Source organism: Drosophila santomea, chromosome 2R (genome assembly GCF_016746245.2).
Source record: "Drosophila santomea strain STO CAGO 1482 chromosome 2R, Prin_Dsan_1.1, whole genome shotgun sequence".
Lineage (NCBI taxonomy): Eukaryota > Metazoa > Arthropoda > Insecta > Diptera > Drosophilidae > Drosophila > Drosophila santomea.
In genome coordinates, this window is record NC_053017.2 from 15,471,993 (window position 1) to 15,486,106 (window position 14,114).

The 14,114-nt window shown below is 43.1% G+C and overlaps 3 protein-coding genes across 4 annotated transcripts; 2 read left to right on the plus strand and 1 right to left on the minus strand.

Annotated features, from left to right (window-relative positions):
• Nucleotides 1-5,007: 5,007 nt before the first annotated feature.
• On the plus strand, nucleotides 5,008-6,000 carry LOC120444773. The gene is made up of 2 exons (XM_039624706.2): nucleotides 5,008-5,123; nucleotides 5,581-6,000. The coding sequence occupies exon 2, from the start codon at nucleotides 5,581-5,583 to the stop codon at nucleotides 5,857-5,859; it is 279 nt and encodes a 92-aa protein (XP_039480640.1). The 5' UTR covers nucleotides 5,008-5,123; the 3' UTR covers nucleotides 5,860-6,000.
• Nucleotides 6,001-6,189: 189 nt separating this feature from the next.
• LOC120444772 lies at nucleotides 6,190-11,404 on the minus strand. Of its 2 annotated transcripts, XM_039624705.2 has the most exons (7): nucleotides 11,004-11,404; nucleotides 8,503-10,919; nucleotides 8,061-8,437; nucleotides 7,721-7,999; nucleotides 7,264-7,588; nucleotides 6,947-7,104; nucleotides 6,191-6,881 (listed from the first exon to the last, which is right to left on the minus strand). In XM_039624705.2, the coding sequence occupies exons 1-7, from the start codon at nucleotides 11,299-11,301 to the stop codon at nucleotides 6,737-6,739; spliced, it is 3,999 nt and encodes a 1,332-aa protein (XP_039480639.1). In that variant the 5' UTR covers nucleotides 11,302-11,404; the 3' UTR covers nucleotides 6,191-6,736. The 2 variants fall into 2 exon arrangements, with proteins under 2 accessions (XP_039480638.1, XP_039480639.1); XM_039624704.2 differs by having other exon boundaries at nucleotides 6,190-6,881; nucleotides 7,264-7,999.
• A 397-nt stretch (nucleotides 11,405-11,801) lies between these two features.
• Nucleotides 11,802-13,773, plus strand: LOC120446501 (40S ribosomal protein S16). The gene is made up of 5 exons (XM_039627509.2): nucleotides 11,802-11,917; nucleotides 11,995-12,036; nucleotides 12,264-12,395; nucleotides 12,704-12,818; nucleotides 13,531-13,773. The coding sequence occupies exons 1-5, from the start codon at nucleotides 11,906-11,908 to the stop codon at nucleotides 13,674-13,676; spliced, it is 447 nt and encodes a 148-aa protein (XP_039483443.1). The 5' UTR covers nucleotides 11,802-11,905; the 3' UTR covers nucleotides 13,677-13,773.
• The last annotated feature ends 341 nt before the right edge of the window (nucleotides 13,774-14,114 follow it).

Consider the following 14,114-nt stretch of genomic DNA (forward strand, 5'->3'; position numbering starts at 1 on the left):
TTCTTGTTGTTTTCAGCCACGAGGCTTTTGTTCTCAGATTGAAACTGAAATGCAGGTAAATGGTTGAACGAACGCGTTGTGCATGTGCGCATGTGCAGTTATCTTTTCTCTTCCCTTTCCTTTTCAGTGCAATGCAGCTGTTTTTCTGGTTCTGATTCTGGCTTACTGCTTAATGACAAACTCAGCTGTTTTGTGTTTTGTGAATGCATTCAAAGGATGTGTGTATCCTGCAGTAACCTCGCTGGCATAAGCCAGTAAAATGCGGCATTATTTCTTAGATGAGTTTATTATGTGAGGCTAGATCGATTGACCCCCATGGAGGTCACATGGAGATCGTTGCGTGTTTAATAAACACTGTTTATAGTGGCTTACGTGATGGTTGTCATGCAACTGCTAGCTTTCGATATACTTAAATAAATCATAGTTTTAAGGGGGCTATACTATGATGAATAAAAAAAGCTAATAACAGGGTACATCCCAGTTATCCTGATGATCCCGAATACAAACAAACAAGATTAGATACATAGTTTGTGCGACTTAGGAACCACTGAGAAATTCGATGGGAAAGCCATCAGCTTCGAAATGTAAAGTGACTTGCATAAGTCAGCACCACCAGCTTCGTGATATTTACCCCCATTATTATGTTTGGGGTAGGTATTGTGGGTCAGGTGACTAAAGGTGACAGGGGTGAACTAGGTGACACTGAATGGAGCCGGGTCACGTTTCCCCCAAATCCCCCAATAATGGGGTTGTTTGGTTGGTGGGGTCTAGAACTGACCTTGGCTATAGCGTACTATGCAATAAATAGTTGTGCACTCGTAATGCGTTCCCAACAGGGGTTTCGGTACAGAAAATCAATATCACTGCAATGGCCATTGGCAATTGACAACGAACAATGATTGAATGGGGGTAAAATGGGCGGTAAATGTGGGGTAAGTGGGGCCTGGCTGGACTGGGCATCGGAATGGCATTTGTACAACTTCATGGCATAAACTATGCAAATCTGGCGTCTCCTGGGATGTCCGCCATAGCGCGTTCGCAATGCCAAAATGGCAAAATGTCGACTGCATTCCGGCAGCCAATTTAATTAGTTGTCAGGCAAACATTCGGCTAATCAGTGGATAAACAGTTTATTTAGCTGCATTTGGCCATTCAAGTTGGATTATGTCTGTGCAGCTCAAATATGCACCAAATGTGTCACATGCTTGGAGTACAAATATAAATTGCTTAACACTTTAAAATGGAAAAACATGTGCTAAAATAAAAACGTATATAAACCCTAAATCAAAGTAATGCAGGCTTTTAAGGAAATTATAATCTCTATTCATGTTGAAACTTATTATAAATATTTTTTTTTAGTATACGAAAATTTTTTAATTATTATACCCGTTACTCGTAGAGTAAAAGGGTATACTAGATTCGTTGAAAAGTATGTAACAGGCAGAAGGAAGCGTTTCCGACCATATAAAGTATATATATTCTTGATCAGGATCAATAGCCGAGTCGATTTGGCCATGTCCGTCTGTCCGTCCGTCTGTCCGTCTGTCCGTCTGTCCGTCTGTCCGTCCGTCTGTCCGTCTGTCTGTCCGTATGAACGTCGAGATCTCAGGAACTACAAAAGCTAGAAAGTTGAGATTAAGCATACAGACTCCAGGGACATAGACGCAGCGCAAGTTTGTCGAATCATGCTGCCACGCCCACTCTAACGCCCACAAACCGCCCAAAACTGCCACGCCCACACTTTTGAAAAATGTTTTGATATTTTTTCATTTTTGTATTGGTCTTGTAAATTTCTATCGATTTGCCAAAAAACTTTCTGCCACGCCCACTATAACGCCTACAAACCGCCAAAAATTGTGTTTAAGACTCTCCTTCTCCCTTCCACTAGCTGAGTAACGGGTATCAGATAGTCGGGGAACTCGACTATAGCGTTCTCTCTTGTTTTATACTTTACTTTACAATTTACTTCGACTTGACACGTAAGCTGAAAAGCCATTTATTGTGTTCTTCAACCAAACAGATATTTCAGGCTGACAAGCTTTTGTGTAAAATGCAATGTAAAATTGACGTCTGTAAGGTACAGAAAATGTAGAAATAAAATAAAACCCAACGAAAAAAGGAAATATATATAAAATTAATACTTACAGCCATAATTTGAAAAGAAGTACAAAAACCGAACAAAAATTTAAACATATATACAATGACGTTTAGTTAAAAAAATATGTTATATAGATATAACAGCACATGTATAGAATATGAAGTTATAACTTACCAATATCTAAATTGATATAAGATGAGATATATTTTAGATTCCTTGTGAGAAATCTTGGCAGAAATCTATGGGTTTCATGCCAGTGTGAAATCGAAAGATATTGCAGGGAAAATGGAAAGTGAAGCCATAAACTTGACCGTCTCGTTCGTGACCGATAATCAATGTCTAATCACTCGATTTATATCCTGCGATCGACGGCACACTTCAGCCGCATGCTACATGGATCATAAAACGCCATCGAGATTATGGCAATGGACTTTGGACATGCCGAAGTCATTCGCAGACAGTGTGGGTGGAAAGTTGGACATAATTTATGGGGTCGGGCCAAGGTGGGGGCCAAGAAATTCGGCTGATGACATTAGTCATCTGGGACCGAGCCGGAGACAAACAAACAATGGCGGTGGGTGACCTCCCTCTGATAAGCAGCCAGTCTCGGCCACCGTATTGTAAACATTCTGATTCGTATTTCGTATTTATAGCTGGCGATCGGCAATCGCCAATCTGCATTTTACCCTCGCACTATAAATATATAAATACAAAAGTCTCAGTTTCCGTGTGCATGCGAGATCCACTTGGCAACAGGGCCTACCTACCGTTCTGTATAACCATTCACCAGTAGTCAAATAATTGGCATGATTTCTTCAAAAAATTCGCTCGGTAATTGTCACGCTTTAAGTACCCAGATCCGTGTCGATCTGATTACCGAAATCATTTGTCTGGCGAAATACTATGTATGTACTTGTAGATGGAGGGATCGTTTCCCTGTCCACTCGATTCGATTGTTGGATTGGACTAATTAAGTCAAAACCAAACGAAAGAAATCAACAGGAATTTCGTCTGATTGCGTTAATCTTTCGCTCCAAGGTTTATTGTCGAGCCCAGGAATCATCGTTTTTGATTGCTTCTATATTGGCGCATTCAATGACATTGCCCTGGATATTCAAATACCAGTTCAATACACCAACAATTTGCATTAAACAAAGGTTTAATTTGCTACAACAAATATATGAGAAAGAGCTTTGGTTGGAGTAGTTGAATCTATTACGATTGCGATGATGTGATTAGCCTAATCAGCGCTGCATTGTTTGTTTGCTTGGTATATGTACTTCAAACTAGGTCTTCAAATATATACAACTCAAGATGGACCCATCAATCGGTTAATCGCCTTGCAGTCGAGCAACTTTTCCCCGCTCTAAGGTTAATCATTCTCCACATCGAGATACATAGTTTCTGAATTTTCCCATGTAATCCAAATACAACTTGCTCGTTCCTAAATTCCCCCTTTACTAGTTTACTTACATTACTTGGTTAGTTGTGAATGGATTACAGTGCGGATTAATTGAGGAAATCGGGTTATCAGTTAGGATCAAGGTTGCCTTAAAGGGTTACACTTATTGAACTGCTAGACGGGCCTTTCAGAAAACCCCTATGCATTCCGCCTTACACACGTAAGTTATTATTTATTTGTTTTTTAAAAAACACTAGCCCTAATTAAAAGCCTCCCTTTCAAGCAATGTATAATTTTTTACCAACCATGACCTTCGGCAGCAAAATGCTCGCACTTACAATGTGGAAAAATAAAGTAATTAAAAGTGTACGCCTTTACATATTTCGGGGAACAACCGCTGTCAGTTCCGAGAATTCGAAATGCAATTTCAGTTGGCGACGAAACGCTTATTAGTTTTGCGCAGAGTGAATGAATGCACTTAATCACATGGGTAACTACGTATGTACCTACATATGTATATACATATGTACATACATATGTAGATCTGGAAAAAGGGCTCTGTAAATAGTGGGTGAGGTCACCCGGCAATGCGTATGAACAAGTGTGATGAAACAACCTCCAAGAGCCGCTTTATTGCCGGAAGTAAACACTGGCCCAAACATTGCACAGTAAAATGAAATATAATTGCATTGCGCGATTGGGATCACAGTGATCAGCTTTAATCAGTTGGGCGGGCGCCCATGAAATCCCCTTATCAGCAACATGATGTTTCACTAATTGACTGTGTGTATACGCAACATTAATGTGCACTATGCGGTCACACAGGCATGTATTAGTGCGATCGTCATAGGAATGAAATGCGTCGAGTTCGATTACAATGCAATGGGTTCAATAGGTGCGTATTAATAATAAAACTAATTAGCTTAGGGAAATCAAAAAACGTATTAAATATATAAATGAAAAACTGCAAATAAGTCATTTTCGGTCCATACATCCTGTTTGAATTATATAAGAACGGCAACGGTGCGTATAAGTAATATGCAAACAATCACAACTACCAAGAAGCAAAATAGTATTTCTCCACAAGTGTTTTAACAACGCAGCCATATGTTGGTCACAAATAATTTATTCACGCGCCAGAATACCCATACACTCATGCATCATCCCACTGGACAGAAGCAGGAGATAGTGTCGCGTCCTAATCGCTGCCAAATTCACGCACCGACTCAAACATCGTGGCACACTCGTGCGTGGAGTGGCTGCCTACTGATTTTGCGATGCCACAACAATGTGCGATTGTAAATTTTGGGGGAAATGCCAACTCCTTGCCATCGAAATGGCACGTTCGCCGAGATCGAGATAGTGGGTGCTAGTATTACCTGATACTGGCCACTGGCCTATCAGCTATCAGGAATTATGTGTCACGAATGCTGGACGATCTCGGCACGATCTGTTCAGCAAGCGTGGGCCAAGTATAAAAAGTAATGCTCGAGCTCCGCTGGCTTCCAGTTGCGATCAGATCGTTCGAAGGAAATATCACGTCGGGTACTTGGCGAATTGGCAAATTGGCCGTGGTGCGGATAAAGTGTTAGTTTAGCAACTAAGAAAGAACGGGCTAAGAAAGTAAGCGCCAAAAATTAACCATCTGTCCATGAGAATTCGATTTTTCGATTCCAAAGTCTAGTAAAATTCCCGAAGATAATGTTAAGTGCTAATCAGCCATCGAAATGTACTTGGCAAATAAAGCAATTAGACTTGAGAATGATTTATTGGAAAGGTGCCACATGAAAAACACTTCAAGTGAATTGAACCAATAAATAAAACTAATCTAAGGCAGTGAACGTGATTTTGCAAATGAATTAAATATGTTTATGCCACTTTGGCCAGCAGACATAGACACACATTTTGTTGCAAGAGGATCACAGTTTAAACTCCAACAAACTCGTTTATTCTGGCTCAGATCTGATTTGATTTATCTGGCTCAGAACCAGATTGAAGCGCCTCTAATGCTCCTCGCCACTCAATTGTGTCACAGCCGAAAATTCAATTAACGAATTGTTCAACTTTGGACTGATTACAGATGTTCAGCAACATATTGATAATGACTCTACTCGTACTCAGTGCCGATGCCCGACCCTCCGCGGGCGAGGTCAACGTGGATCCCAGCGAATACCACGGCAATCTGTCGGTGGAGACGGTGCTGAAGGTGCAACAGTGCGAGAAGGACTCCACTACGATGGAGCTGTGCATGCGGTGCGCCAAGGTGACCAAGTCGGAGTTCGTCTATCCCATGTGCTGTGGCAACGAGGATGGCATCAAGGACTGGTGCCGCGAGTACGTGTACTTCGGCAACGAGTAGAACCGGGATGCGGGCTCCAGGAGGCGATGGAAACTGTGTGAACTGTGTAAATTGGCTCGCGCTCCTGCATGGATTGGCTGTGATAAACCCACTGTATTTATTTAAATTATATTTAGGAATAAACAAGGCTAAATTAGCGTATTTGCGGTCTTTACCCTTTCCCCACACTGAAAGACTCCTCATTTCATTTTGTACGCTTCTTTTATTTATTTCTCTTCATTTTTTTTTTTTTTGCCGAATTTGTTTTGTAAATTCATTTTTTGCATTTTTAGAAAACTTTATAATAATTAAACTTCTTTAATTGGATATCAAAAAGTGATTTCGAAATAAAAAAATAAATTTGGTATTTTCTGCGATATGAAAATGTTTGTAATTGGCAAACGCATTTATAAATTATAATCATCGCGCATTGAAATCAACTATTTAAGCTTATATAATCGTTGCCTTCGAGCATTCATATATGGCGACATTGTTCAAAAATGGTTTAAATAATAAGGTAAAAAACTATAGGCGAAACTAGGGATGCACATCCGTTCAAACTTTAGCCCGAAAACTCGTCCTTGAGCGACGGAGACGTGGAACTTGCACTACACGATATACGATATATATAAATGTATTTAACAAACAAGATACAACCTAGTAACGATTGTTTTTTCATTGCTATTTTTTCGGTTTTTATGGTTTAGCACTCGCTGCGCCGGCGGATGCTTCTCTTCGTCTGCTTGGCATGTGATTTGTGGGTTTATTTCTTTTTAACGTTGACTGAAAGCAACATTTAAATATTAAGTCGCGTGAAGAGTCCAACTTACCAGAATTCAAGCACGCTTTTACATATTTTTTTCGGGTTATTTTTGCTTTTAGTGTTTTAGTGAGTTTGTTATTTGTAAGATATAGAGAGAGGGTTTGTCTTTGGCAGCTCATTTTGGGAGTCGGGGCGGGCTAAATGCAGATAGGAGCAGTCCGCATCCTCACAGCGACCCATCAGATCGAACGGGCAGATTGTGGCGTGGACATCGAGGTGGCTTACAAAAGAGAATACAAAGCAAATACAATTCGCCAAGCGACCGTTTATTCTCATAATACACACCTATTGTAGTTCCTGCACATGGGCGTTTGATAGGCACTTAGATAGTTGTCCCAACGATGCTCGTCGGACTTCTCCTCGCGCAGTTCCCGCATTATGCTAACCGTGTAGGGTGCGGTTGTTTTAACGGCAACTTCTACAGTTCTTTGCTGCGCCTGATCCTAGAAATAAACTCAACCGTATTGTTAGTGCGGGTTTGTGGCAAAAATTTAGAAATAACAGTGTGATAATACACTGAAGAATAACAGCGGAAAGTCGCCTTGAATGAGATTCTTAGCTATAGATTTTGAAGCAATTTGTACAAATCGAAATCCACGCACATCTGGAGGGTCAGTCTCCGTCTCGGGTTCATTTCCAATCGCAGGCTCTGTCTCCGCTTCACTTTGTTTTTTAATCTGAGGATCCGCAATAGGCTGAGCAGGCTGTAAAGCTGCCGGTTCCTGAGAATTCGACTCAAAATTTTCCCTTGACTCCTCCTGTTGAATCATTTTGGATTCCTTGTGCATCACAGTGTTTGCTTCACTAATCTCCGCATCAGTCAGTTTCTTAAGGTCAGCGTAGTTTACAATAGAATTATACAGGCGTATCTCCTTGGTGAGTTGTGTTGATTTGGTGGTGATGGCAGCCTTTCCCTCGTCGATTAACCTGTAAGAATAGCAAATTGTTAGTAGCATAGAGCTCCTCCCATTCCCTAGTCGTTGATTTGGTTTCTGTAATCGTTTTGTTCCAGATTTCCCACGCCGTTCTGGTTGCTGTTGTGGTTGATGATGGTAGTACCTGTAGTCATCGCCCCTTAATCCACGGCCCAAGTCCATAGCCGCCGCATGGAGTTTATGTCGTTTCTGCTTCAGTGATATGATGATCTCATGGCTGGCCTGAATCTCGGGCTGAATCCTCGCTAGCTTAAGTTCCTCCTGTTTTACCGTCTGCCTCATGGTCTGCATTTCGGCATAAAGTTCCTTGAGACGATGTGAGCATCGCAGACGTATTGCCTTTGACTTCTTGGCTTCTTCCACCATTTGCAGCGATTTGTCCAGATTGACTAGCATGCTTCCCCTGAAAATGATCATTATCAGGGAATAGTAACTATAAGTTCTATTTACTCTAATATATCTACCCAATCTTAACAAACGAATTTTCAAATGCCTTCAAACGACTCTCCTTGGACATCTGATTTTGCTTAGCTTTTGTTTTTGGTGACTTTAAGTCCGCAGCTTTGACTTGAGGTTTCTGAACTGCTGAGGTAGCTTTAGCGTTGGTCATGGTGGAAGTCGTTGTACTGGCTATGACTTCCTTGGCTGGGTTCTTTACAATATTTGCCGTGCTAGGTGCTGATTTGCTCTGCGACGATGGCTTTTCAACCGTGGGTGCTTTACTTTTGGCCACAGGAGCAGCTGCCTTGGCTGCCCGCACCTTCTTTTGCTCCAGCATTTGCATACGCTCGACCAAACGGAGGTATTCCTTCTGCGATGCCACTGGCAAATGGCGAACAGCCTGAGAAATAAATGAAATTATATTAAATATCAAAATGCTTTTATACGAATAATTTGTAAACGCACCACCGGCGTCGTCTTGGGCGGCGTCTGCGTCTTGGAAGAAGTAGCACTTGCTGGAGGTTTTTCCTCAACCTGGGGTTTCTCAGAACTCTTTTCGGTTGCTGCCTCTGGTGAGTTAGTTGTGGGAGCTTTGGATCTAGCTTGCTTCAGAAAATCGTCGATCTTCTTCTCAAAGTATTCATTGATCACAGTTCGTCTGAGATTGTTATTGGCATTGGGAGCCGTTTCGGCAATCTCGGATATGGGAGTATTTGATCTGGTAGTGGAGCCACTTAAGCTACCCATTGCCAAACTCAAGGGGCTGGCAATGTCTGCGTTTGTATAAGCGAAGCACGAACTCAGCTCCAGGTCATCATCACTGGCGGCCGACTCGTCTGCTAAGCTAATGATTAGCTTATTTACTTTGATGCTAGCTGGATCTACGGTGGTGATTAGGCGAGTGCTGGATGCGATCACTTCCTGACCACGCAGTGGAGCGCTGGGCTCCTTAATCATTAAGGCTGTTGGCCGCTTTATGCTCAACCCGGAACCTTCATTTCCGAGCAATTTCCGTTTGGTCGTTGTCTTTTTGTTTATCACCTTGTTGGGCTTTACAATTTTTATGATTTTTGTGGACGGTGACGTTTGCTTCCGTTCCTGGATTTTAAGCTTGGCCACTGGCTGTGGCACCTCCAAAGACTCCTCGTTAATGGGCGCAGTTTCCAAGGTAATCGGCTCAGCAACAGCTTCATTTATTATTTCCTTTCCTGCTTCCAGTACATTATTCTCTTCTGGAATTGACTGTTGGTCCTGAGACTGTTCATCTTTTATGGGCAATTCCGATGGCTGGAAGCGTTTCACAGCATTCTTGAGTATCTCTGGACTTAAACCAGACTTCGATTTTGGGTCATTGGTCCGCTTTTTGCTTGCTATGCTGGAAAGGAGCAATAAACGCAGCTCCTCTGGATCATCTGAATCATTGTCTGGCGTTGATTCGTCCTTAAGCTGAGACACTGCACCAGGTACAAGAGAAGGCACTGAATCGGGAACAGGAGCAGGTACATGAGAGACCACAGGGACTGCAATAGGTTCCGGAACTTGGACCGGAGCCGGAGCAGAATTAGGATCACAATCAACAGGATGTGGAGTTCTTGGAGGTGGTGGTGGAGGTCTATTTGACCGTAAATTGGATAGCAAAATAGCTCGCAAGGCTCCAGCCTCATCGTCACTCGAATTCGCCTGGGATTGGTCAAATGTCTTTATAATCGTCTGCGAGTTTTCCATGGAAACGGTCTGCAACTCCGAGTTATAGCTATGATTGGAATGCTGGTCGACTAGGTGCATGGCATCCCGGGCATCCTCGTCCTCCAGATGCATTTGTGGAATGTGAAAGGGCGGCGGTGGCGGCGGTACTTCGTCGTCATCGTAAACCATATTCTCTCTCCTTATCCGATCATCCGTATTAATATCCACCTCATCGTCTTCGTCTATCACAATGGGCACCGAAACGGGCGGCAAGTTGTTGGGCAAGAAGCAACGCCAACTGCCGCCTGCGTTATCAATGGAGTTCCAGTTGTTTGACCACGAATTCCACACATCTTTTTGCTGATCATCGCTGTCGGTTTCGGCTAGTTCCATGTCCACAGGCTTTGTGTCCACGGCGTAATCTATTGGGTATCTTGGCGGACTTTGTACTCGGTCTGGCGAAGCGGCTGGACTGATCTCCATAAAGTCATCGATGTCGTCGTCATTGGAAATGGCTGGATGCACGCGATTGATCATATCAGTGGGTGAGTAAGCCCGCTCTGCGTCTCGCTTCTTTCGCGCTAAATGCTTTTTCAGTATGGCAGATTTAAGGGCTATAAGTCGAAGCTTAAGCTCGGCAGGATCTTCGCTTTGCGGCACCTCCAGCTTTGGGCTGGGCGACTTGGGCACGCGGTACTGTAGCCGCTCCCTCAGACTGTTTTTGTAGTGACTTACAAATTCCTCTCGCTCCTCCCGTGCCAAGGCCACGCGCAACTTATTTCGGCTTAGTCTCAGCCTATGCAGGTCTATCTCGTCGTCTTCGTTGTCCCCGTTTATGTCGTATTCGCCCAGCTCGCCGTCGCTGTCCAGGGAATCATCAAGCTCGTGGTGTTGCTGGTGGCGACGCTGGTGGTGATTGGGCGGCTGATGATGGTGATAGTCTTGTCGCCGGCGCTGTGTGGTGACCGGAGGAGGTGGCGAGGTGTGCTTGTGGCGCCTGACAAAGGGATTCCGCCGGTAGTCACTGGACAACGTAGGATTGTGCCTTTTGCCCAGCTCCAGGCGGCGCACCTTGTGCTTGCGATACTTTCGCTGGGCCTCGAACTCATCGTCGGACTGGCTCGACACATCCGACAGGATGTAAACGGGCGACTTTTGTTGCTGCGACGGCAAGCGCGGTCCAGGCTTTGGGTAATCTGCAATGGCAATGTGCATAAGTTCAACCAACCCAGAAGGGAACCCACTTAATCTAAATGCGTAGAACCGAACGTGTTGCTTACTGTATTGATGTGCCAAATTGGCGGATAGCATGTCCATGCGCTCCACATCCTTGTTGTTTTCCTCCAGCTGTTGTATCCGAGCACGCAACTTGAACTCCTCATCCTCGGACGAAATGATCAGCTCGAATTCATCTACAATCTCGCCCTCTTCACGATCCTCGTCGACGATTACCTCTCCTTTATCGCCAGGGTCAGCAGGTTCAGAGTTTGCTGGGTTTTCCAGCAGTTCCGAGTGCTCTTTCTTCATCGCGGGTACTTGCCGTGTTTCCGGGGGCATTGTGGCTGTGCAAACAACCATTTTTGGCTCGCGGAATTAGGCACTTTGAGCACTTTTTTGTATATTTACTGACACAGATGCACCCAAATTAATCTTTTTTTCATTGTCTTTATGATAGATATGGTAGTCTATCGATAGAGTGCGATTGTTTTAAAAAAAAATACCAAATCTCGGTATTTTGTAGTTTAGATATTCGCATTCCATACATAAATTACTTAAATTATGAGATCAAATTTACACAGCTTTTAGCTCTCAATACGGCGAAAGCCTAATTTACTACTTAAGTTTATTACTTTTTTTTCTTTATATTGTTTGGAGTTTAAGTAAACGCTTGCTGATATAGTTACAGAAATTCGTGAACTCCCTTATAAAATTTAAAATTTTATAACATTTTTGTTTTTGTTCTTTGTATAACTTATGACCATATAGGTGAATAATAATAATATAATGATAATATAACTCAAAATTTGAACCGACTTTTCCGATAGCACTTCGTTTTGCAACACTGCCCGGCAGGTGTCGCTTTCTGGTATTTTCCCACTGACAGCTGCGCGAATGCCGAAATGCGGTCACCCTAACTGTCAACGCGACTTCCGCTCTTTTCCTACCCAACTCGCGGAACAAAATGCAGCAGAAGGTATTTGTGCCTGTGAAAAAACATCGAATTCGTCTGTAACTAATGCCTAAAATGTTGCGAATATTTGTATTTTGCAGCGCAGAGAACCCGTGCAGGCTGTCCAGGTCTTCGGACGCAAGGTGTGTGTGAATTAAGCAACCGAAATCCACTAAAATAATCGTGCGACACGTGCAGGCGAAAAACTCGCGTCAAACGGCGGCGGCAAAAAATCGCTGCTGCCGCCGCCTCAACATCGCAGAGGTTATGTTTGTGTGCGTGTGCGCGAGGATTTTAGCCTGGAAATTGGATTTTAAGCTGGCTTCAGTTTGGATCGTTGAGTGATAACCGGTGATCTTTATTATTGCAGAAAACCGCCACCGCCGTCGCTTACTGCAAGCGTGGCAACGGCCTCCTGAAGGTGAACGGTCGTCCTCTGGAGCAGATTGAACCCAAGGTCCTGCAATACAAACTGCAGGAGCCCCTTCTGTTGCTCGGCAAGGTGAGTACGCCGCAGGAGGAGCAGCCCAGAAAGCCAAGGTTTCCGCTTCAAAAATGCTCGTAAAGCAATGTGTTTTGATGCCCGGAAAAGTATAGGGCAAAAGCAGATGTATACATTCAAACATGTTAACTGCAATCACAGCCCCTTTTGAAACGGAAGCCTGGCTTGTAGCTCTAATATGATGATAACCTTTATCCCGAATTCGAAGCCAAATGAGATTAATATTCAATTCTGATCGAACTCAACACCTATATAAATGCACCATTTGTAAACCTCTATTAACACGGATATAATTATGTATTTTGCAGGAGAAATTCGCCGGCGTGGACATCCGCGTGCGCGTCAGCGGTGGTGGTCATGTAGCCCAGATCTACGCCATCCGCCAGGCCATCTCCAAGGCTCTCGTTGCCTTCTACCAGAAATGTAAGTACAGCTCGGCATCAGAACTCAGAAGCAAAGTGCCTTTTTCCAGATTTTTGTTGGAATTGTTATCCCTTTTCCTTCGAATCATTATTGAAAGGCAGATTAAGTTATGAGCATATACCAACCAAGCTGCACGATAGATGTGTTGATTGGGTGATGCTTCAGAAACACTAGGAATTTAAGACCCTTTTTCCAGATTTTTGTTGGAATTGTTATCCCTTTTCCTCCGAATCATTATTGAAAGGCAGATTGAACTTTATTATGAGCATATACCAACCAAGTTGCGCGATTATTGTGCAAATTGGGTGATGCTTCAGGAACACTACTAGGAAATGCAGTCCCCTTTTTCCAGATTTTTGTTGGAATTGTTATCCCTTTTCCTTCGAATCATTATTGAAAGGCAGATGAATTTATGAGCATATACCAACCAAGTTGCAATGTTGTTCTGCAAAGTGGGTGATGCTTCAGGCACATTTACACGATTTTATACGAGAATAACCAGCACCTTCTCCCAGATTTTTGCTGGAACCTATAGCCGTTTCCAGGAAAAGACTCGAGCAAGGGAGATTAAGTGCATGTCGCAATCAAAGAGAGTGCTGGCAGCTTTGACCATTGCTATTTGAGGCTTCATCGACACTTGCAGCCAAACTTTGTTTAGGTCTAGTTACGTTCTATGCAATATTGCTAATTCTTTGAACATTCTCTCTTGCAGACGTCGATGAGGCCTCCAAGAAGGAGATCAAGGACATTCTGGTGCAGTACGACAGAACTCTGCTGGTCGGCGATCCGCGTCGCTGCGAGCCCAAGAAGTTCGGCGGTCCAGGTGCCCGTGCTCGCTACCAGAAGTCGTACCGTTAAACTACTCTGTCTGGTTTTCAATTTGGATTAGAGCTATTTTTTACAACTTGAAAATGGTTTGCACGCAAGTGCGAATAAAGCGGAATAATTAACTGTACAAACGAGTGGTTTTTGTTCTATAAGTGGATATCTAATCCACCAGCCGGGTGATTAAAAACTTTCTGTGGTTTAAGTTACAAGGATTTCCTTCCTAGGAATCTGTATTTCAAATCACAAGATATGAAAGTAACTTGTTTGATTAAAAGTGTAATTTTAAAAAATCGTTTGGAAAATTCCGCAAGGTTTGTGTCTCTGCTAAAAAACAATGTGCGGTATATGTATGGTATGATTTCTTGGTATTTAATTGAGCTCGGCTCTTTTTGCAGAACTCCGACAACGGCCACTCTGCAATGCAGCCAATGTTTGTTTTTGGAAATGTTAATATATAGCTAATTTAGC

Bases quoted from the DNA above. Each gene is read 5' to 3' on its own strand.
- LOC120446501 (XM_039627509.2), top strand. The intron at 12,396-12,703 runs GTGAGTACGCCG...TGTATTTTGCAG, and splicing joins CCCTTCTGTTGCTCGGCAAG to GAGAAATTCGCCGGCGTGGA. The intron at 12,819-13,530 runs GTAAGTACAGCT...TCTCTCTTGCAG, and splicing joins CGTTGCCTTCTACCAGAAAT to ACGTCGATGAGGCCTCCAAG.
- LOC120444772 (XM_039624704.2), bottom strand. From the start codon at position 11,301: ATGGTTGTTTGCACAGCCACAATGCCCCCGGAAACACGGCAAGTACCC. The intron at 10,920-11,003 runs GTAAGCAACACG...TTGCCATTGCAG, and splicing joins CAATTTGGCACATCAATACA to ATTACCCAAAGCCTGGACCG. The intron at 7,105-7,263 runs GTGCGTGGATTT...GTTTATTTCTAG, and splicing joins CGGAGACTGACCCTCCAGAT to GATCAGGCGCAGCAAAGAAC.
- LOC120444773 (XM_039624706.2), top strand. From the start codon at position 5,581: ATGTTCAGCAACATATTGATAATGACTCTACTCGTACTCAGTGCCGAT.